General features: G+C 33.0%; 4 protein-coding genes across 8 annotated transcripts; 2 read left to right on the top strand and 2 right to left on the bottom strand.

Moving 5' to 3' along the window:
- The first annotated feature begins 1,781 nt into the window (after positions 1-1,781).
- LOC145040943 (zinc finger BED domain-containing protein DAYSLEEPER-like) lies at positions 1,782-2,671 on the top strand. Its single transcript, XM_078988826.1, has 4 exons — positions 1,782-2,039; positions 2,186-2,351; positions 2,460-2,517; positions 2,632-2,671. The coding sequence occupies exons 1-4, from the start codon at positions 1,782-1,784 to the stop codon at positions 2,669-2,671; spliced, it is 522 nt and encodes a 173-aa protein (XP_078844952.1).
- A 980-nt stretch (positions 2,672-3,651) lies between these two features.
- Positions 3,652-9,346, top strand: LOC145044104 (serine/threonine-protein kinase PBL34-like). The gene is made up of 6 exons (XM_078992916.1): positions 3,652-4,503; positions 6,036-6,373; positions 6,941-7,076; positions 7,151-7,287; positions 7,737-7,860; positions 8,686-9,346. The coding sequence occupies exons 1-6, from the start codon at positions 4,320-4,322 to the stop codon at positions 9,180-9,182; spliced, it is 1,416 nt and encodes a 471-aa protein (XP_078849042.1). The 5' UTR covers positions 3,652-4,319; the 3' UTR covers positions 9,183-9,346.
- Positions 9,347-10,309: 963 nt separating this feature from the next.
- LOC145044105 (uncharacterized) lies at positions 10,310-14,869 on the bottom strand. Its single transcript, XM_078992918.1, has 12 exons — positions 14,708-14,869; positions 14,576-14,614; positions 13,915-14,038; positions 13,606-13,818; positions 13,190-13,315; positions 12,594-12,662; positions 12,387-12,527; positions 11,898-11,993; positions 11,590-11,757; positions 10,761-10,839; positions 10,534-10,626; positions 10,310-10,438 (listed from the first exon to the last, which is right to left on the bottom strand). The coding sequence occupies exons 3-12, from the start codon at positions 13,987-13,989 to the stop codon at positions 10,398-10,400; spliced, it is 1,101 nt and encodes a 366-aa protein (XP_078849044.1). The 5' UTR covers positions 13,990-14,038; positions 14,576-14,614; positions 14,708-14,869; the 3' UTR covers positions 10,310-10,397.
- Positions 14,870-16,073: 1,204 nt separating this feature from the next.
- Positions 16,074-18,921, bottom strand: LOC145044106 (uncharacterized). Of its 5 annotated transcripts, none has more exons than XR_013681213.1 (11): positions 18,819-18,918; positions 18,493-18,726; positions 17,915-18,081; positions 17,642-17,740; positions 17,472-17,540; positions 17,261-17,401; positions 17,096-17,185; positions 16,832-16,999; positions 16,661-16,710; positions 16,495-16,587; positions 16,074-16,348 (listed from the first exon to the last, which is right to left on the bottom strand). XR_013681213.1 is itself a non-coding variant. In XM_078992920.1 (11 exons), the coding sequence occupies exons 1-11, from the start codon at positions 18,871-18,873 to the stop codon at positions 16,341-16,343; spliced, it is 1,209 nt and encodes a 402-aa protein (XP_078849046.1). In that variant the 5' UTR covers positions 18,874-18,918; the 3' UTR covers positions 16,074-16,340. The 5 variants fall into 5 exon arrangements, 4 of the variants coding, with proteins under 4 accessions (XP_078849046.1, XP_078849047.1, XP_078849048.1 ...); XM_078992920.1 differs by having other exon boundaries at positions 16,661-16,745; XM_078992921.1 differs by having other exon boundaries at positions 16,074-16,587; positions 16,661-16,745; positions 18,808-18,921.
- Positions 18,922-22,066: the final 3,145 nt, after the last annotated feature.

A 22,066-nucleotide genomic window follows, 5' to 3' on the forward strand; every position in this document is an offset into this window, starting at 1 on the left:
ACTTCATAAATTGCAACTTTATGAATCTCTAGGTCAAGATGACCTTATAGTGGGTTAGATATGGTCTGTAGTCAAGCTTTGATGCCATGCATGGAGTTTAGGTCATATTTCCCCTTTTTGACCCATTTTTGGTTCAAGACATGCATTGGACATGCATGTCTATAAAACACCCACCTTTGGGACGTTTTAAGGCTAGAATCTCTTCTGGAAAAGTTGGGTTCTAGATATCAAGGATTTTGTGCTAAATGATTAAGACTTTGAGTTTTCAAGCCTTGTGGAAGGGTTTTTAAGCATTTGGAGTAGCCCCAAAGGATAAAGTTGGAAACTTTATCCTTTTAGACACATTTAGATTTTAGATCTGAGCCTTAGAGTCATTGGAATCGAAGAATCAGTTGTATGTGTTAAGCTGGGGAAAACTCGGCACGTTGGCTAGGGTTTGCCCCGACTTTCTGAGTATTGTAGAACTCGACGAGTTCAAGAGGTGCACTCGATGAGTTGGGTCAACATGGACTGTTGACCTTGACCGTTAACTTTGACTTTGACTATGGGTGACCAAGTTAGACTTTTGAGGGAATTTTGGGTATTTTGAGATTTTGATGGGTTGGTCATGATGGTTATAGGCTTTGAGTCGGGAGATGAGATTCAAAGTTAGATCTTATCGGTTTAACTGCTTGTTAGGTGAGTTTTCCTCACTGTACTTTCGGGTTGAAGGCACCAAGTCCGACCTATTGGTTTGATAACCTGACATTATGGATATGCTGAGTATGGTTTATATGTGCATGCTAGTCTTAATAGCTAGTTTAGTAGATCTGTAGGACTACCTGTGATAGTGTCTGTTTATCTGTTATATGTTGACATATTGTTTGGATGGGTTGAGGTAGTACTGCTTTGTATTGTAGCCAACAAAACCTGGAGTATGCTAGATATGAGTTAAGGGCCAGGGATGGCATGCCAGACTCATACTGAGTACTCATGACCATTTTAGATACGAGCTGAGGGCCGGACAGGGCATGCCAGGCTCATACTGAGGGCTTAGCGGTATTCAGTCTATTGACTGGTCAGGTTGGGGAGTAAGCCAAAAATAAGTTGCGGGCCCGTGGGGCAAGCCAGACTTATGTTTTGGGCTCAGGGGTAATCCGGTCTGTAAAGTTGTGGACCCATTGCATGTTGTTATTATATTTGTGCTATTTATTATGTATCGATATTTTAGGGGAAACTCACTAAGCTTTAGGTTTACAGTTTTGGATTATGTTTTAGGCACTTCAAAGGATCAGGGGAAGGCGAAGGAGTGATCGTGCACCTCCTCATGTTTTGTTTTACGGTTTTGGGATTTCTCTAATGTGAAACTTATTTTGAAAACAATTTGTAAACAATGATGATTTAAGGTTTATTTTAAAAGTTTAAAATTTTCAAGAATTTTCCAAATGTTACACATTTAAACAAAATGCAAAACAATCGGCTGTTATTTGTGAAAAAAAAAAAATAGCCCTTGACTGCAAAACACGCCGGAATTCTACATACTTGATGCTTGCTACTGCCATGAAATACAAAAAAGTATTATTCATGTTAAAAATCGTGAGCCCCAATATAAGAGTTTACATAATGAAAGTGATTGGGATTTGGCTAATGAACTTTGTGACGGACTAAAGATCTTTTATAGTGTCACATAATTGTTTTTGGGAACAAAATATCCTACCACTAACATTTTTTTTCCTAAAATTTGCGAAATAAAGTTAGCTTTAAAGAAATGGAATGACTCCAAGTTCACGGAAGTTAGTACAATGGCGTCAAGTATGGTTACAAAATTTGATAAAAATTGGGAAGATAGTTATGGGGTGATGTCTATGGCTACCATCTTGGATCTTAGGTTTAAGATGAAAATCCTAGAGTACTTTTTCCCTATTATATATGGAGATGATAAAGCAAAAGTTCATCTATTGAATGTCAAAGTAATTTGTGAAGGCATATATCAACAATACGATTCAAGATGTGTGAGCCAAACACGCAATGATGATAATGTCCTCACTTCTACTCAAAATGTAACTCCCAATGTTGAGACATAATTATTAGATGTTTTTTTCATGGAATTCTTTTCGTATTGTTGTTTGTGTGGAAAACAGAGTTAGAAGTGTACTTAGAAGAAAATACTTTACCGAGGAGTCATGATTTTGATATTTTAGTTTAGTGGAAGCTAAATGCTATTAAATATCCTACTTTAGGTGTGATTGCAAGAGACATATTGACTATTCTCATCTCTACTATTGCTTTAGAGTTTTCCTTTTCTACTAGTGGTAGAATTGTTGATCCACATTGTACTAAACTTCTTCCAAAAACAATTGAAGTTATCATATGTACCTAAAATTGATTATATGGCTGGAAAAAAGGTATGCGTTTTATGTTGTTTGTTATTTGTGTTATCGTTTCCATATTAAGTGTTGCTTACTATAATATTTTTATAGGTAGTCTTGTGGATGACTTAAATGCTGATGAAGATGAAGATGAAGAGAAAGATGAAAGGTAAAATACTTATGTGTTATAGTAATCGTTGATGTTTCATTGAACTCGTCGTACATTTTTTTGGTTTATAACTTTAGATTTATTGTGCTTTTTGGAACTTTACTCTGATGATAGATTTGGATATATTGTGGTTTTTTTTGGAAGTTTATCGTAATCATTCATGTTTCTTTGATTTTTTTTGGGTTGTAACTTTAAATTTATTGTGTTTTTTTTTCGGGGGCGAAGGTAATTCAGGAATTCAAGGGTGGGGGGCAGGGGCGGGGATGAAAAAGCTAGATATTTTCTGCGGTGGGGGATGCAATCACTGTCCTGTTTGCCCCAATTAACATCCCTATCATTCTCTCTATTTCCTTGAGTACCGTCTTGTTGTTCTCCTGCTGCTGAGTGACTTGTCATTCCAGTCTCTTCATCATAGCAAATAGCTCATCATTGGAAATCAGTACAGGAGGATCCTGAAATCCTTGGGTGGCGACCGGAGAGGTGTTTTTCTTTAGTGCCTCAGAAGTTTTCTTGGAAGCTCTGTGTGGAGGTGGAGGAAGATTTTTTTAGGAAACGAGAGGAATGGAGGAAGATGATAACGTTGGTTGGGTAGATATGATTCTCAAACGATTTTAAACACCATGACTCCACGGTGGGTGCCAAATCAACATCAATTTTGAGTAATGGAATGAAAACGAAGAAGACAAGCTTTTACTCTCATTTACACTGAAACTCTCATTTCCTTGGTAAAAATGATGTAATTGACATCAATTTTGTAACTTCACTGACGTGTTACATAAAAAATTATTTTAATAATCATTTTAGGACAAACTAAAAATTTATTATGCTACAATGTTATTTTCTCATATTATATATAATACAATGGAGTCTTAAAAAAATTTCATTAACCACCAATAATTAAGTTATATTATTTGGTCCTATAATATAATTTTGCTACGAACTTACCCGTAAAAACTAAAAACTTATATGAAGATTTTTTTTTTAATTGTAGCTAAAATTTAAATAATAAGCATATTTATTTTAGAATAAAAAAAATTATATTATAAGATGTAATTTCACACATGTATAGACTAATTTTACACCTAAATAGAGTAATATTATATTCTAGCCACCATACGTTTACATGTTATTCTCCCTCTACCTTGCTTTGCTTTTCACGCGAAACGCAGAGCGACACAAATACCCTCCTTTCGTCTCTCTCATCTTGTTTTTCTTACTTGGCCTCGATAACTGGCCCTGTCGTCTCCTCTTTTCTTGAGAAAAAAACTTTTTCTTTACCACATATACTCATATCTACATATCTAAATTCTATATCTTTTATGTCTTACCCCCTCTTCCCTTTCGCCCTGTCTCTATCAAGAAAAAAATAGTGTGTGTGAGTGAGTGTGTGTGGGTGTGGGAATATCCGGACTACATTTTTGACTCTCAACTGTTTGCCCCTGTGGTTTCTTGAAATTAGGGTTCTTGAAAGTTTTTCGTCCATGAATCTCTCGTATTTCTCGGCGCCATTGTCTTTGCATGTCATTTTATGATCTGGGTAAATCGATCCTCACCCCATTTTAAAAATCCGACCCGATTTCTGATCTGGGGTTCACTTCCTTTGTGCTTTACCGTTTTTCAAGAACACGCCCTTTTGAGAATAATGGAAAAGCTTGATGCTTTGTATCTTGATGAGCTTAGAGTGTTTGAATTGGGGGTGTATAGGGAGTGTGGTTTAGCTCATGATGGGTTGTGATTCTTTTTTAATTATTTAAAGGGGTTTGTGGTTGAGAAATTGAAATCTAGGGTTTTTGAAGAAAAAAATGGGGGTGGGTCCTGATTCTATGAAAACTAGGGTTTTGAATGTGGATAAATTGAAGGAAAGGAAGAAGAAAGAAGACGAGGTTAATGAAACAGGGTGTTGGATTAAGTTCAGATTCTTTGGAAGATGCATATCTTCAAGGTCTAAAGTTGAGAGCTCTATTAGCGGCAGTAGCACTCAATATGGTAATTTTTCAAGACTCAAATTCACTAATTTTATTTCATTGCTAAATATATGCATAATTGAATCTTTGTTAGCTTTAATTTCTTGTCGTTGTGGTGTATTTGTGTTTATGTTAATGAAATCTTGCATTTGCTTCTAGGTAGATTGTCTTTCAATGCTTTCCTTTTTTTTTTTTTTTTTGAAGTTTTCATTCATTAAAATGCAATTTTAAGTTTGTAAGCTCTTTTCAATATGTAGATATGGATAAACATATTATTATTATTCTGTACTAGATATCTGCATAATTGAATCTTTGTTAGCTTTAATCTCTTGTGGATATAGTCTTATTGTGCATATGTGGTTATGTTAATGGTATTTTGCATTTGATTTTAGGGAGATTATCTTTCAAAATTTTAATGATTCCCATTTTTTGAAGTTTTTATTTGTTAAAATGAAATGTTAAGTAGGTGTTATATGATTTTTTTCAAGGGTCAAATGAATGTTTTGGTACTAGTTGCAACAAAAGAGAGTGTCAAAGGGTAGATCAAATCACTTATATAGTATTTAAATTTAAAATTAAAAATAAGAACACCATCAAAAGTGATTCTTACACCTTCAAGTAGCAAAAGCATATCCATACACCATCACCATTGATGTTTTTAATCATATCCGATTATTCAATATCACATAACCACTTTCAAAATGGCTTAGTGCCCAAAAATAGAAATACATTTCTCAATGGGGAACAAAATTAAAGGGAAAGTGTCTCTCTTTATTTGTGGTATGACCAAAAAGGAAAGATTGCTTCTCACTTTTGAATTTTGTTTGATTTTGACGCGTATTTTGGTTTCTTTTTTAAGTAGAAACACATGTTTCATGTTTCGATAGTTTCTTTGACTATTTCAAAACGTATTACTAACAAACATATCATGTTCCCTACGACAATAAAAAGAAATAGTAACATGTTTTCCACACGAGTTCTAGTGTTTTCAAAAATCGGTAAAAAAAAAACTACATGAAATAGCAACAAATTTTACTCTTTTACTAATATACAACGTACTTTTTTTTCTCACATTTTTGTCTATCTATCACATGTAATCCCATACTAACAACATACTTACATTTTTTTACACATAATAACAACAAACACACTAATTTACTATTCCTTGCCTATAATAGCAACTTACTTTACTCTTTTTATCCAATTTAGACAATGCGCTTTATTTTTTTACTCATAACACCAAAATACTTGCATTTCTTTATTTATAATATTAACATACTTGTATTTCGTATACCTATAACAACAATATGTAAAGCTATAATAGCAACATACGTAGGTTTCTTTACAATTCCTTACCTATCATAACAACATACTAATATTTCTTACCAATAATAGCAATATATTGATTCTATTGGTAAAAAAAGTGTATGTATGTTGCATATATTAAACTCTTAAATAATTGCATGATTCTTCTTTTTCTTTTTTAATATGGTATACATATAAATGGCAATAACTGATTGAATTCTTAATTTTTTTTTTTTAAATGTGAAACAGCGGAAAGTAAATCAACAAATGACACAAGTACAGATCAACCGGTTGTTCCATGTGCATCATCTTCAACAACTAGCAATGAGGAAAGCAATACATCGACTTTGAACATAACAGAAGAACTTAAAATTGCTTCTCAACTTAGAAAGTTTAATTTCAGTGAACTTAAATCTGCAACAAGGAATTTTAGGCCAGAGAGTTTACTTGGTGAGGGTGGATTTGGTTGTGTTTTTAAAGGATGGATTAATGAGAATGGAACTGCCCCGGTCAAACCAGGCACCGGTTTGACCGTAGCGGTCAAGACCCTTAACCATGATGGTCTACAAGGTCACAAAGAATGGCTCGTATGTAATTCTAACCCTATTTTTTAATTTTTTTTTTAGTTTATGGAAAATAGAGGTGGGGAAATTGGCGGGTTGGATAATGGATCAAAACGGGTCGGTTTGACCCATCAAGTTTTTAGGTTTTATCTATTTGACCCTTTGGAGATGAAATATAGGGATATGATTTATTTTTTTTATGAGTAAATTACAAATTTGGTCCAATTTTTGAAATCTTCTTGAAGTCATCTTTAAGTTTTCATTTTGTGGTGAATTTAGGCTCTTACAATGAAATGCAAGTCTTAAATTGGACCAAACTTGTGATTTTGAGTAAAGCACATGGACCAAATCCGCAACAACATGCAAATTTAAGGATAACATCGTGAAGATTTCAAAAAGTGGCCCAAACTTGTGATTTTAAGTAAAGCACGTGGACCGAAAGGCGATCTAGTTGTTAAATAGAAAGAGTATATGATGGTCGTATTTGTGATTATCCCTAAAATATCATCCAAATTGATACGAAACTATGTGTATTTAATGATAATATGGTTGACTTTTTTTTTATATATATTCTTTTTGGTTTTGTGATAGGCGGAAGTTAACTTTCTTGGAGACCTCCTGCATCCAAATTTGGTTAAATTAATTGGTTATTGCATCGAGGATGACCAAAGGCTGCTTGTTTATGAGTTTATGCCACGTGGAAGCTTGGAAAATCATTTGTTCAGAAGTATGTTGTGTTTTTTATTCTATGTCGTTCTTTCTATTAATAGAAAGTCTTAAACATTTTCTTGAATTTTATAGGGTCGTTGCCACTTCCATGGGCAATGAGGATGAAAATCGCACTTGGTGCTGCAAAGGGTCTTGCTTTTCTTCACGAGGAAGCAGAAAGACCCGTTATTTATCGTGATTTTAAAACATCAAATATTTTACTCGATGCGGTTTGTGGCTCTTTAAATTCCTAACTACACCTTATTTGATTAATTTCTATAACAAGGATGAGAAGGGCATTTACGCCTTTTTGCACAGACAAGAAATTGTTATGACATGAGTCACCTTTTTGGATGTGACAAGACAAAAATCCACCTTTTTTGCTTATGTTGTTCCATTAACATTAGTATTCTAGTGAGGATGAGGAGGACATTTACGTCTTTTTGCACTTGCACTGACAAGAAATTTGTAGGAGTCTGGAGTTGTTGTCCAACCACCTTTTTGGGTGGGGGACAAAAAGACAAAAAAGCCCACCTTTTTAGGTGGGAGTGAGATAGAAAACAAAAATTTGCAGTTTGTGTCCCATTGACATCAGACACATTATTATCAGAATCAGTCTAATGCACACCAAACACAGTACAACAATAGTCTTATTGTGACCGTGATGACTTATTTTCAGGACTATAATGCAAAACTTTCCGATTTTGGACTTGCGAAAGACGGTCCGGAAGGCGATAAGACCCACGTGTCGACTCGTGTGATGGGTACATATGGTTATGCTGCCCCTGAGTATGTCATGACGGGTGCGTTATTTTCCTTCCAAGGGTTATAAGCAAGAAATAGCAACATACTTTTATTGATTTTGTTTATTTTATATATATATATATATATATATATATATATATATATATATATATATATATCATACTTTGAATTCTTCCTATTACAACATTGTGCTTTAAAAAATCTACCTATTTATAGTAATGTCAACCAAATACAAAACAATTTTCAGTGCTACAATTGGGTAGTCTTTTCAAAGTATAAATCTCCTAATAAAAAAAATATTGAAATTAGAATGCTATATTTAGGTAAAGTACAATGCCTATATAAGAAAAAGAAAATGAAAGTAAAATGTGGTAATAGAAAGTCTGTTGCTATTTTAGATTTTCGAAGTATTGTGTTCTGATAAGAAGAAAATTGAAAAGTACAATGTTATAATACACAAATAAACGAAAGTATGCTTCTGTTTTAGATTTTTCACAGTATGTCCTAATAAGAAGAAAATTGAAAGTACAATGTTATAGTTAGGATGCTACGTAATATAATGTCATAATAAGAAAAATTGAAAGCATAATGTCCTAATAGAAAAAAAAAAAAAAAAAAAAAAAAAGTAGGATGCTAGCTATATAATACACAAATAAGCAAAAGTGCATTGCTATTTTTTACTTTTTAAAGTACAGTGTCCCAATAAGAAGAAATCGAAACCACAATGCTGCGATCAGATAACATTTTCAAATTACTCTACCCAAGTGAGAAAAAAAAATCTTGCTTTCCAATTCAAGGGTAGAAAGGTCATTTCCTTTTTTCCAACTAATTTACAATTTACAACCCGATGTATCAAATTTCAGGACATTTAACATCAAAGAGCGACGTGTACAGTTTCGGGGTAGTTCTACTGGAGATGATAACGGGTCGAAGATCCATGGATAAAAACCGACCCAACGGAGAACACAACCTCGTGGAGTGGGCCCGCCCATATTTAGGAGAAAGAAGACGGTTCTACCGATTAATCGATCCACGGCTCGAAGGAAGATTCTCGATACGCGGCGCACAGAAGGCGGCGCAGTTGGCGACATTGTGTCTGAGCCGCGACCCGAAAGCGAGACCGCTGATGAGCGAAGTTCATGAAGCGCTGAAACCGCTCCCGAATTTGAAAGACATGGCGTGTTCGTCTCCGTATTTTCAGGCGATGCAATCGGAAAGGACTGGAAGTCGGAATGGAAATGGGAATGGGAATGGAATTGGGAATGGTGGGGGGAAAGGGCAGGGGGGTAGGAGTTTGTCGATTTCAAACTCGCCGTATCATCAGAATCAAGCGTATCGATCTCCGAAACCTGGAAGATAGGTGTTGGTGATGTGGCGAATCTGTGAAATTTTCTGGTTTTGATGGATTGTTGGTGGTTTTGTTTGTGTTTGTTTTGATCAAAGTTATATGTTGTTTGAATTTTCAATGTTGAAATTGAAAGCGCGCATTTTGAAAGATATCCAAAAAATCTTTATTTGAGCGTAGTTTTTTGTTCTGTTTAATTACGTGCAGTTTATAACTTATAAGCTGTAAAGATGGCAATATGGACAGGTAGTTAACGGGTTAAAATCTTAAATGTGTGTAAATTATTTGGACAGGTTGAGCGTAAAACATTGAATTGGAAAATCTTGCAAACAATATTTAATAGTTTTTCAAGTTAGTTATAATTCAAAAAATTTAAAAAGTCCTTTTTAATTATTTTTTTATAAATAAAATATTTAAATCTACAGTTTTTTGTTTAAGCTAAAAGTTTATTATCGAATATTTCCTAAGTTATATATGTAATTTATATATATTTAAAATGGTATTTATTTTTTGAAAATATCTACTCTTTAATTATTCGTGATTCCATTTGTTAACAGACGACACTTGAATCATAGTTTTAACTTTTAACCAAATCTAAAAAAGAGAGCACACACTTGAATTAACATTACATTTCAAGAAAACATTTTCAATATTCATAGTTTTAACTTTTAACCAAATATTCATCAATTTAAACATTAGAGCAATTAAGAGGAATAAGAAGAGCAAATAGTTGAAGGGTTAATGTCTTACTATTTTAGCCAATTTTTTTTACTTTAACTTGTTAAGTCGTCATTTCGATATTAATTCATAAACAAATAACCATGTATTTTTTACTTTAACTTGTTTATGCAGCCAATCTTCGGTAAACCAAAAAATTGGCCAACTAGTCTTTTTTTTTTTTTTTTTTTTTCATAATAATTAAAGTAAATTGCATAAAATAATTGTCTTTTGGTTATTTTGTGTTTAACCATTATATTTCACTTTCATTAACGAATGCCACCAACGTTTTATATACTTTTTTCAATGTCGATCACTTTGATGCATGTTAAAGTGGTCATAAAATATATTTTTTTTATCGAAGTCTAGTGATTTTAGTGAAATTTTTGACACTAAATTTTTTCTATTATGACTTTCATTGCAGATCAACACAACGGTAGTTGACTAATTCCAAAAGAAGTATCAATTTTGATTTTTGACCCAATTCGTTTTTGACATGCCAATTTCGCACCTTTAGATTGCCTTAAGAAAATCGGTATCGATGTTTAAGCAACCTATTCATTATGAAAATTGTGTGTCAAGATAACAAGAAAAATAGGAAGAAAAAAACAGAATTATTTTTCTAGAGTGAATTCTTGGACTTCTATACCAGTATGCCTAGCACTTCCTTGTACTCTCACCAACACTTCATCACCAACCTTTAGTGACGTCACTGGAATTGCTGTTGCTTCATTTCCTCCAACTGTCACCAAATCAATATTATATATATATATATATATATATATATATATATATATATATATATATATATATATATATATATATATATATATATACACTATTATTAATATAAACCCAACCTTTAAAATTACGAACCTTTTATAGGAGCTACAAGTCCAACAGTCTTTGAATTCTGTAGAAGAATGGTGTAAGAAGTTTCCTTATCTGAATCAACCTGTAATGATAAATGTCGAAGAAAGATTCAACCACTTTTGATTATTTTTTCTGATAATTTTTGGGATATGACAAAATACAGAATTTTTTTTTTTTTTTTATCATTTTATGGATTTAACCACTTAAACTACATATTCTATAGTGATTATCAAAATACAGAAAACTTTTTATCCTTTTATGGATCTGACCACTTAACTACATATTCTATATTCTATAGTGATTAACCCATTATCCTTTTTTGACCATTTAAAAACATAGAAAAAAAAAGAGACAAATATAGCCAATTTCTTTAATTTGCCAAAAAGTTCATATATTCCCTAAAATAGCCATCAATTTCGTAATGGCCAAAAAAATATCAAGATTTTTTTTAGTGCTACGGGATTGTTCATTTTTTTAAAAAAATTCATGATTATTTCTCAAGAAAACATTTTTGAAAGACCAATTTCGTCGAAAAAAAGGAGCTTCTTACTGTGAAAAACGAAGTATTGAGTTGATAAAAAAAGTGATTTTCTGTATTTTTCCCTTTTTGAATTTATTTATGACAGGGCAATCTACTATATTTGACATTTTTTCAAGTTACCTGGTTTTGAAAAAGGTTAAAATTCAAAAAAGGACAAAGTACAATAGTACAAAACAATAACAATAACCTGGAAAAAATGTTTTTTCTTAAAGGTAAAAAAATAAATAAAGGTTTAATCACTAAAGAGAACAGTTAAGTGACAATCAATAAAATAATGGAAAACAAACAAACCTTTGCATCAACAATGATTAATGGTCGTGTCTCTATCTTTACACGTCCAACTACAGCTGTTCTTTGTATGCCACTTTGATCAACAACAAGAATCTCTTTCCCTGCCTTCAGTTCTGAAAGATAGCAAGTTTTGCCACCTGGAATCGCCACATAAGCATGCACTGGCCCCTGAAAATGTTGACACGCCATCGTTATATATTAAAAAAATGTATCCAGTTAATACTTAAAAAAGAAATAAGCTTCTATAACTAGAAAATCAGTAATGGCATAATTAATATGATAAAATACCTCAGAAAATAAACACTCACTGCGTTAACTCGGAAAGGCCAGCTGGCAATGTAATTTGATTTTGACTCTAGGCAATCTGAGTGGACAAGGAATAATCCTCTTGCAAAAGATCCAACCTACAAGATAAGGATGAAGGCATTCATGTCTTTTGTCTTCTAGGGATATTTTTAGATGATGAGTATGAGAAGGGTATTATCGTCTTTTTTCACATGCGAGAGATGGAGAGTGAGTCCCCGTCCCACCTTTTTGTGTGACACCAAAATATTACAATTTTTGGTCCCAATAACATTGATATGTGTCCAATGCATACTAAAAGCAGTAAAACATGTCTTGTCTTGTCTTGTCCTTTTCAATCAGTACAACTTGTTATGTTGATATCATATACATGCCAAATACAGTACAACCTGTTATCACTTGTCATGTCATGTCCTATATGATGTCAAATGTAGTACAGTCTGTTTTGTTCAGTATCAAGATAATTAATTACAAGAAATATGTATTGAGAGTACCAAAAGGCCTTCACCAGGTCTCATGAGACTACAAAGATCAACACAAACTCTATCTCCCATTCCACACATTTTAACTCGAGAAATGGTAGCTTTGGTCAAACCCAGTATGTTGACTTCTTTATTTCTTTCATCAAGATAATCCTGATAATATCAACCATGTAAGAAACCATGACTCACTAAAGACTTTATTGGGTGATAAAAATGTACCTTTAGCTCAAAGACAGCTTCAACATCTTCAGTTTTTAAATCTACTCCCTCTAAACCTTGCTCCACTTCCTACAAAAGGCTAATAATAAAAATGAGTTGTTGTTTATTTTTTACTTAATAGGCTTAGTGGGTTAAACACTTAATGTGGACAGCTATACATGACTATTCGTTGTGTTCATATTTGGTCACTCTGAATTTTTTTGTACATATAAGGTACAACAAAAAGAGTATATGTACCTTTGATTGACAAAGAATTTAGAGTGAACAAATATGGATAGTGAATAGCTGGTTATTAATGTATATACTTTTTTGTATGTGTCCCAAATTATATAAAGTTGTTTTATTTTATCCATGAATTTAAGGTTGAATAAATAAAAAAAGTAATATACTTGTATATATTTGTTTTGCATCCAATTTTGTTTCCTTGTATTACAAAACTGTACTATAAAGATATTACACAACTGTAGGAATCCTAATTCCAATACAGACAATATTAGTAAAGATGTGTAATGGAACAAATTGAAGTCAAAAAAGGGGGAAGATATTGTATGAGAAGAGCGATGATTAAATAGAACCAAACAAAAAGGATGAGTTACCAAATGTTCTTGTAGATGTCTTTTTTGCAGCATTTGAGGACAACTTCCGGAAAGCCTGACTATTTGACCACGAACAACCGCTTGAAGCCATATAATGCCTTTGAGTGACCAAAATGCCCTTCGAGCCTTCACGGAGATATTAATATTAGTAAATGTATCACACTTATTACATAAGACATAAAACAAAAAATGATAATAAAAAAAGGGTATAAGCCATCCCAAGACCTCTCTTATGGAATCTCACCTCCTTACTCTTACTATTGTGGGTTAAATAGTTCTATTATTGGTAAGAAACCTAAGTATGTTGCTATAATGGGTGAAAAATGAAGTACATTGCCTATATTGGTAAAAGGAGTGAAATACATGTTCCTGAAATGATCTTTTAGAATACATTTTATCAAGTTCCAGAAGCATACCAAGTATCCCCTGAAAGCTGCCTGCACCTTAGTAGCAGCCTGCTCTAGCTCATCATCATTTGCAGCACTATCATAGATTAAGTTGTCAGTGGAGCTCTTTTCTAAATGTGTGATGACATTGCACAGTGGACTTGATATCACAGAAGAATCAGTACTAAAATCATTTGATTGTGAGTTGATAGTGATTGATGTCTTTTTGTCTGAAGTAGCATCCTTCAATAATACAGGATCAAATAAATGATTAGGTCAATAATCCATAGAGTATGCTTACTTGAATATAAGTGATAGACACAAATGTAATTTACTTACATTTGAGAGATTAGATTTTGATGACTTCTTCCCAAAATGCACAGTTTTGACCCACTTTCCAGGAGATTTTCCCATTGTTAAAGATTGAAGTTGGAAACAGTGTAACCTCAAAACTCAAAAGTCCCTGGATTCCATAAATGAATTCCATAAATCATTTTTCTCATTCAAGTTCTTTTTCCATCACTTGTACAGCATGTCAACATGACCAACAAGTAATGAGTCAAAATTCTCACAATGTTCATTAAAAGATCAGAAACAACGTTCCAAAAGCAGTATGATTCAGTGCAAAAAGATAAGTATGCTCAAGTCAATACTCAAGTACTCATATTCAATGTATCATTAATCTAATATGAACAAATTCACTTGTGTTAGATATTATCATGGTCTATATGTAATGAAAACCGAAAGTCTCAAACATGAATTAAGAACTTAAGTAATTATAAGAGAACAGTTATCATTTTATTTCATAGTAAGTATAAATTCAAATCAGAGACAGCTAAAAGGCAATTGCGAAAACGACACACAGCATAAGCATCAAATTCAAGCAATGTATCTATAGCCTAGCACAGATCTGCTACCGAACCAAACTTCAACCAATCAAATGCAAAATTACACGACGACCTAGGGTTCTAACCAGTTAACTTCAGATCGACAAACGTACCTGATCAACAAATCGCCTTTAAAACCCTACCTTATCAAGCTGCAAAACCACAACAGAATTCAACTAGTAGAAAACCGGAAGAAATTATCCAGAATATAGAGATTGAAGCCAATATTATGATCGAAATGATACCTTGAATTGAAGCATGAAGCCAACTTCGCCTCTATTTTCTCTCTGAGCAACCACAACGGTGGTTTTTAGCATTTCCATCCCCCATTCTAAGTGACGTGTGCCATGCCACTCAAACCAACAAAAGACCTTCCAAATTTCAATTCTCCAACGACCTTTGCAATATCAGTTGGTATCTTTTGATCATTTTATATTATTTTATGAAAATAGTATATTATTATTTATATTAGTTATATACTTATTAGTAAATATTTATTATTTAAAATATCCAAAAATTAAATTAAAATATAAAATAGATGTTGATATGCCAATAAATATTTCTGAAAGATTGTTAGACATTGCACATGACTACGAGAGAGTTTTTGTATTGCAATGAGATTAGAGAGTCAATGTCGCACATGTGCCACCACCACCATTAATCCATTATCAAGGTGAATTACATTGGCGGATAATATCATGAACTTAATTCTAACTCACCTACAACTAATTGTGGATCATTGTGAGACCATAATAGCTAAAGCCTTGTGTGGCCTTTAGGAGTTCCCATTTGTCATGAATGACTATTTATATCTATAGGTGTATCATATATGTTAAAATTAGGGATGAACACCGGTTGCGATCCTGAAAACTGAATACCTGAGAACCGAAATACACAAGGAATACAAGACCAAGACCAAACCGGTTAAGGGGATATCGATTTCAGTTCTCGGTTCCATACCAAGGTTTAGCCTACGAAACCAAAGAAGTGGATATCTCAAAACCAAGAACCGACCCGATAATATGTAACTCCAGTCCGGTCAGGCTTGACGGGGGCCGGTTCCGATTTTTTCCCAATGGTAAAGTTCTATGGTGTCAAATGCTCATCCTAATTAAATATATTTTTTGTTGTATTTTTGCTAAAACATTATTTGATATTGTTTATCCATATATTATGTTGGTTAAATAACTCTTAGAAATATCTTATTTATGAATTTGTATATGCGAGTAAAGTTTCCTAGCATATTTCATTAATATCCAACATGTTGTTCAAAGTTTTAGGAATAATTATCTAATTTTTGGATGATAACAACTCGTGAGAAAGATTGTCTCCAGCACTTCCATATGAGTTGCCATCAAACTAAAACTAAAAAGTAGATACTATTTTCCAAATCTTTGGAATCATTAGATGTTTGCTCATCATTATTTTAATAATTTTTAGCTAATAAGAACGATTAAGGTGTTCCTAATACAAGCATTCCCATTATTTCTAGTTTCAAGCTCATTCTTCTTGGTTTGGGTTGTAAGCACAAATTTTGCTGTAGTTCATCATTGCTCATAGGTTGTTTAAAGGTTATTTCCCGTCTCCACCAACTTATTTACCCCTTAATCATTAACAAAAGGTTCATGAATTTATTGCATTCCACATACTATTCACGTTACAAAATTGCCATGGAAGAATAAATCACGTTACACAATTGCACTCATTTTGCCCAAAAAAGATACAAAACGACACTATTTCACAACACAAAACTCAACATCAAAGAAAACACTTGTCACGATTATTAACAGGAAGAAGGGGAGAAGTTTATTGTGTCATCCGAAAGAGATGGAGAGGTGGTGGAGTTTGGCAAGACTCTGTCAGTAGTTTTCCTAAATGTCAATATCCTACGCACCAATTTTAAAACTCTCAATATATTTTTAAGATATATCATATGGTCTATTTTTCGTTAAAACTCCAACCAAATATATGAAACATCATGAAAAATAAATGAAAATTCATTTTTCAAGAATGAACTCTTGTATTTCTATACCAGTATGCCTAGCACCACCTTGTACTCTAACCAACACTTGATCACCAATCTTTAGTGACGTCACTGGAATTGCTGTTGCTTCATTTCCTCCACCTGTCACCAAATAAATATATAATATTATATATATTATATATAATAATATAAAACAACCCTAAAATATACACACCTTTTATAGGAGGTACAAATCCAACAGTCTCTGCATTTTGTAGAAGAATGCTGTAAAAAGTTTCCTTGTCAGAATCAGAATCAACCTGTTGTTATACATATTTTAAGCAGTTAAAAAAAATATATTGCCATGTCAGCATTCCACTAATTATTTGAGATGAAATTATTAAACCTTTGCATCAACAATGATTAAAGGTCGTGTCTCGATTTTTACACGTCCAACTACAGCTGTTCTTTGTATACCACTTTGATCAACAACAAGAACCTCTTTCCCTGCCTTCAGCTCTGAAAGGTAGCATGTTTTGCCACCTGGAACTGCCACGTAAGCATGCACTGGCCCCTGAAAATATTCCCTACAAATAAGTTATTTTATATAACTAGAAAATGGTAACTTATATAATTTATATAATAAAATACATCCGAAATAGAAACTCACTGCGTTAACTCGGAAAGGTCTGCTGGCTATATAGTTTGACTCTAGACACTCTGAGTGAACAAGGAATAATCCTCTTGCAAAAGATCCAACCTACATCCATAAGGATAAGGGCATTAATGTCTTTTATCAGAAAAAACAAACACAAGAAAGAAGGATTGAGAGTACCAAAAGGCCTTCACCGGGTTTCATGAGGCTGCAAAGATCAACACAAACTCTATCTCCCATTCCAGTCATTTGAACTCGAGTAATGGTAGCTTTGGTCAAATCCAATAGGCTGCCTTCTTTATTTCTTTTATCAAGATATTCCTGATATTAATATGAATTATGTAAGAAAGTATGAATTATAGAGACTTTATGGGTATTAAAAAAAATGTACCTTTAGCTCAAGGACAGTTTCAACATCTTCAGTTTTCAAAACTACTCCCCCTAAACCTTGCTCCAATGCCTACAAAAGGCAAATAATATCAGATAATTACAATGTGAAATTGTCTTGAAAATCTGCACATCCTTTTGTAAGAATAGAAACTTTTGGTTTTTAAGGTTTACCTCTAAGAAAATTTGAGCTTCTGAGAGACCTTTTGAGATGGCAAAGACTGTTTTGCGAGTGCCATGAAATGCTGCAACAATGTTCTCTGCAGGAATCACCTGAAAAAACATAAGTGATAACAAAATAAGTAAGGATAAGTTTATATAGACCTGTTATACTAATATATGTTTGTATAAAACATATAAAATAAACAAGTGGAAATGACATAAATTGTCTGCAATCTTGCTGATGACATATAGAATAAGAATGAAAGGGATGAGATGCATATATACCTGCCAATCCAATAGATCAACAATAATGTTATCTGCATGCTCATAAGCTGGCTGGAGTTGCTCCAATTCTTGGGGCGAAGATATTTCAGAAATTGTGGCAACCAATTTAGCCTTGTTGTCAAAAAGACTCTTGTCTTCAATGAAGATGGGATTTATCAATGCTATTGCTGCGTGTAGCAACAATAAAATCAGGATGGATGAAAATAGTTTCTTGGAATTTACCACATTCATATGTTCATAACTTCTCACAATATGTGATTTGTGGGAAATGTCAACGTAGGTGTGGAAAAGGAATGGGAAGATTTACAACATGACAGAAAGGTTTAGCAATCAGTAACTCATGGTGAATCCTATAGGAGCTTCTAAAGAAATTAAGCTAAAATGGATAATGTGTTGCTAGCATCTATGATCTAACCTACGCTGAAAGCTATTTAGGGGCATCCGATTAAGCTTTTGAGAGGAAAATCCATATAAAAACAAATCGATCCATATAATTCTGAAAATTTCCTACATAACAACTGAAGTCCCGAGTGTATCTCCCTTTAGAAGCAAGTAACTAACAGTATCAGTAGACTTACAAGACCAATCAGTAGCGAGCTGGCGATGAATAGAAGAGAAGATGAACGTGGTCCAACCCCTTTCAACAGCTGCCGTCATAACCTGCTTGTTCTCCGTCCATATCCATACCTCCTTCTTTTTCTTCTTCTTCTCCATCGACATTGTTACAATCACACCGCTCCTAAATCGTGAAATGCGCTTACCACAGTTGCTTCTAAAAGCACAATTGATTAATCTACGAGTCGTCAATTTGCCTAAGGACAATAAATAACATGATTAAATGCATAATCCAATGAATCGAGTAACTAATTGCACAAAGATAAACGAAGAGCAACCTCGAGAGAACCTGTAATGGTGATGAATGGGGAAGAAGGGGGAGAAGAAGGCGATAGAGTAGCCATTCCTGCGTTTGCTATTTCTAGTAATTTAACTCCTTGTTGGGTTTGCTGCAAGAACAAATGTATATAAAATAAAATAAATAAATAAAAAGATGTTATAAATCAATATCTCAAAAAGCTTTTATATTAATTGTTAGAAACAAACTAATTATTGATATGAAAATATAAATAAATATAACCAAAATCAAAGTTAATTTTCATTTTCCCTGACATTAATAATCCTTTCCTAAACTAGGTTGGAATCCATCCATCTCTACTTCTTTATTTTTCTTTTAGTAACTACTTGCAGCCCCCTTTCAAACTTTTATTTTATAATTTACAACTAAATTTAATTTTTTTCATAAATTTGATTAAAAAACTTTTTAATAATTACCTCATTTTTTAGTTATAACGTTTATCCATTTTAATGAATTTTATAGATGTGATATAAATATGTTTACAATCTTTCGTTAACTTTTTTTTAGAAATTTACTTTTTTTAAGCAAGTCTTTATAAAACAAAATTTAAAACTTTTTAAATTTTTTTTTCAAATCTAATTACACAACTTAGTTTACATATTCTTTTGTATGTTTGTTTATAAAAAAATTAAATACTTTTTTATAGACTTTGAACATTTTTTTTCTTTTTTATAAATTGAAACACAGAATTTAATCAATTCTTGATTATATATATATATATATATATATATATATATATATATATATATATATATATATATATATATATATATATTGTGTAACATTTAATTTTGTTGTTTGTGTTTAACATAATTTTTTTTGATATATAAGTGATAGACAATAAAAAAGGAATAAATTAATAGTAAACTAGAGGAGAATCATACATACCGTTAGCGGTGTGTTCCTTTTTTTTTTTATTTCAAGGTGGACCAAATGGTACCTTCTTCCCTTTATTCCCCTTGTATTGAATATTTTACCGAGTTCGTTTAGGAAAACAAAAACATGAGAATTGAAATAGATAAACACAAACAATTATATTTTTTCAATGATGTTTTACCCTGAGAAGCAAAAAATCATGTCACGAAAGAGAGAAATTTCATTCTTGATTTCTTAGCAGGATGATCCTTCTATAGCATGAAGTCTTGTCCCAACATTCAAAGGTTCATATCCAGATGTGAAATGGGTAAATTAGTAATTTATCACTTCTACAACACCTACAAGAATTTCAAACACAAAAAAACTTGTTTTACGATCTTATCCAACTTTTGACATATTTAAGAGCAAACTTATAAAAATTTCCAGAAAAGAAACAATTTTGTATTTGATCTATAACAGATAATAGAAACATATTACGTTCTCTTCGGCATGAAACGATTTGATTCGACCTCTGGTGACCTACAAAACACAAAATCTTGCTTGAATATTTGTGTAAACGCACATTGGAAAGCAAGTTTGTATAAAATTACCGAATTCTTGAAACGAGAATAACATCACAATAATGCAACCTCTAACACACAAACATTACGTCCGATCCTTCATAGTGTGCCAACAATTTGAACAGGTTAACGGATAAAATTTCTGCAATAGCCTCTTATAAGCTTGCAGAAAATTTATGAGAACCATATTAGTGTTATTACTTAGCACTTCGGGCAATAGCACCAAATTATTCAATATGATATAACAGAAAAAACAGATGCAAACCAAATAGTAACTACCCTTTGTCTATTGTACCAACTATAATGGATTGGGATTCAGATCTTCCAACTATACACTACCCTATAAAGAAACACCAATTAGTCAAAAATAATGTTTAAAAAAATATTTAAGAAAATGACATGCACACTTTGGTAAACAGAAGGAAAAGAAAATGGATTTCCCGCCTGAAATATATAAAGAAAAAGGGAAAATGAATGTTATAAATAATAAAATAGATATAAGTTTATATAAAATTTATATTATATATCAAATGAATATAACCATAAAATTTATATAATAAAGAAATGAACAAAATTTTGTTGCTATTTTTTGACTTACAGTAGAGCTCCATTGCACTAAATTTATGTCCATATCATGAGCTTTTTCCTTTTTGAGGAACAACTTATACAAAGCCCCATCCATGTTACATCCCAAAATTCAAGTCCGAAAATTTCATTTTTTAATTAATAATTTTTAAAACATTTTACCATAACATTGTCATTAAAGCCACACATTACAAAATCATAATATTGGGTCCCAAATCAGGACATCAACATAATGAAATTCAGAGTGCCATCCCAGAAAATCCGATGCGAAATCATGTGTGTGTGTGTGTGATGCGATGCTACGCCGCTGGCTCCTTCCCCTTAGACAAAGAGGTACCTGAAACCAAAACAGAAAGCATGAGCACAAAGCTTAGTGAGCTCCCCCATTATACCACATACCATAAAATATCTTCGGTATCTTTCAATCGGTAACTTCCATCAATATCTTTCAACCGATAATCATCATCGATATCTTTCAACCAGTAATCATCATCGGTATCTTTCAACCGGTAACTGGGGAATATTCCACCCCTACCACTAGCATGCAAAATCAAGATATAACATACAGTCATGCATATCCGGGTACTGACCTACCATTCGGTCCTAAGGACCGCTGTCTGGGAAACTGATCCCTACTATACACATAACATATCATACAGATAGATAGATCTCATAATCAAGGCACATAACCAGACCAATATAATTATCACAAAGACAATCATCTCCTAATTATTTTTCTTTGGTGGGTCGGCATTGTGGCCTTAGACCCACCCCTACTGGAAGGTAACTCACCTCGTACGAGTAGCTGCTGAAAATCTGTGCAGGAAACCTCTGACTGCTACTGCTCCGGAAATCCTCTAGCTATAATCCCCATAAAACACTTAGTCAGAATCCGATATCTACTCTTAGGGTAAAATGAATATTTTACCCCCAACCAAGTGCAAGACAAAGTCAACTTCTAATTGAACCGAATCGCCGAGTTGGGCCGTCAACTCGTCGAGTCCCTACCCTTTACTCGTCCTTATCCATGACTCAACTCGTCGAGTTTGGCAACGACTCGACGAGTTCCGCTTCTTTACAAACATCAGTGAACCTTCATCCGACTCGCCGAGTTGTATGAACAACTCATCGAGTTCACCTTCATTTCATGAACAAGTCCTAACCTTGACTCGCCAAGTTATATGAACAAATCGTCGAGTTCATCTTCAAACATAAGAA

Source organism: Lactuca saligna, chromosome 4, assembly GCF_052625555.1.
Source record: "Lactuca saligna cultivar CGN05327 chromosome 4, ASM5262555v1, whole genome shotgun sequence".
NCBI classification, from domain to species: domain Eukaryota; kingdom Viridiplantae; phylum Streptophyta; class Magnoliopsida; order Asterales; family Asteraceae; genus Lactuca; species Lactuca saligna.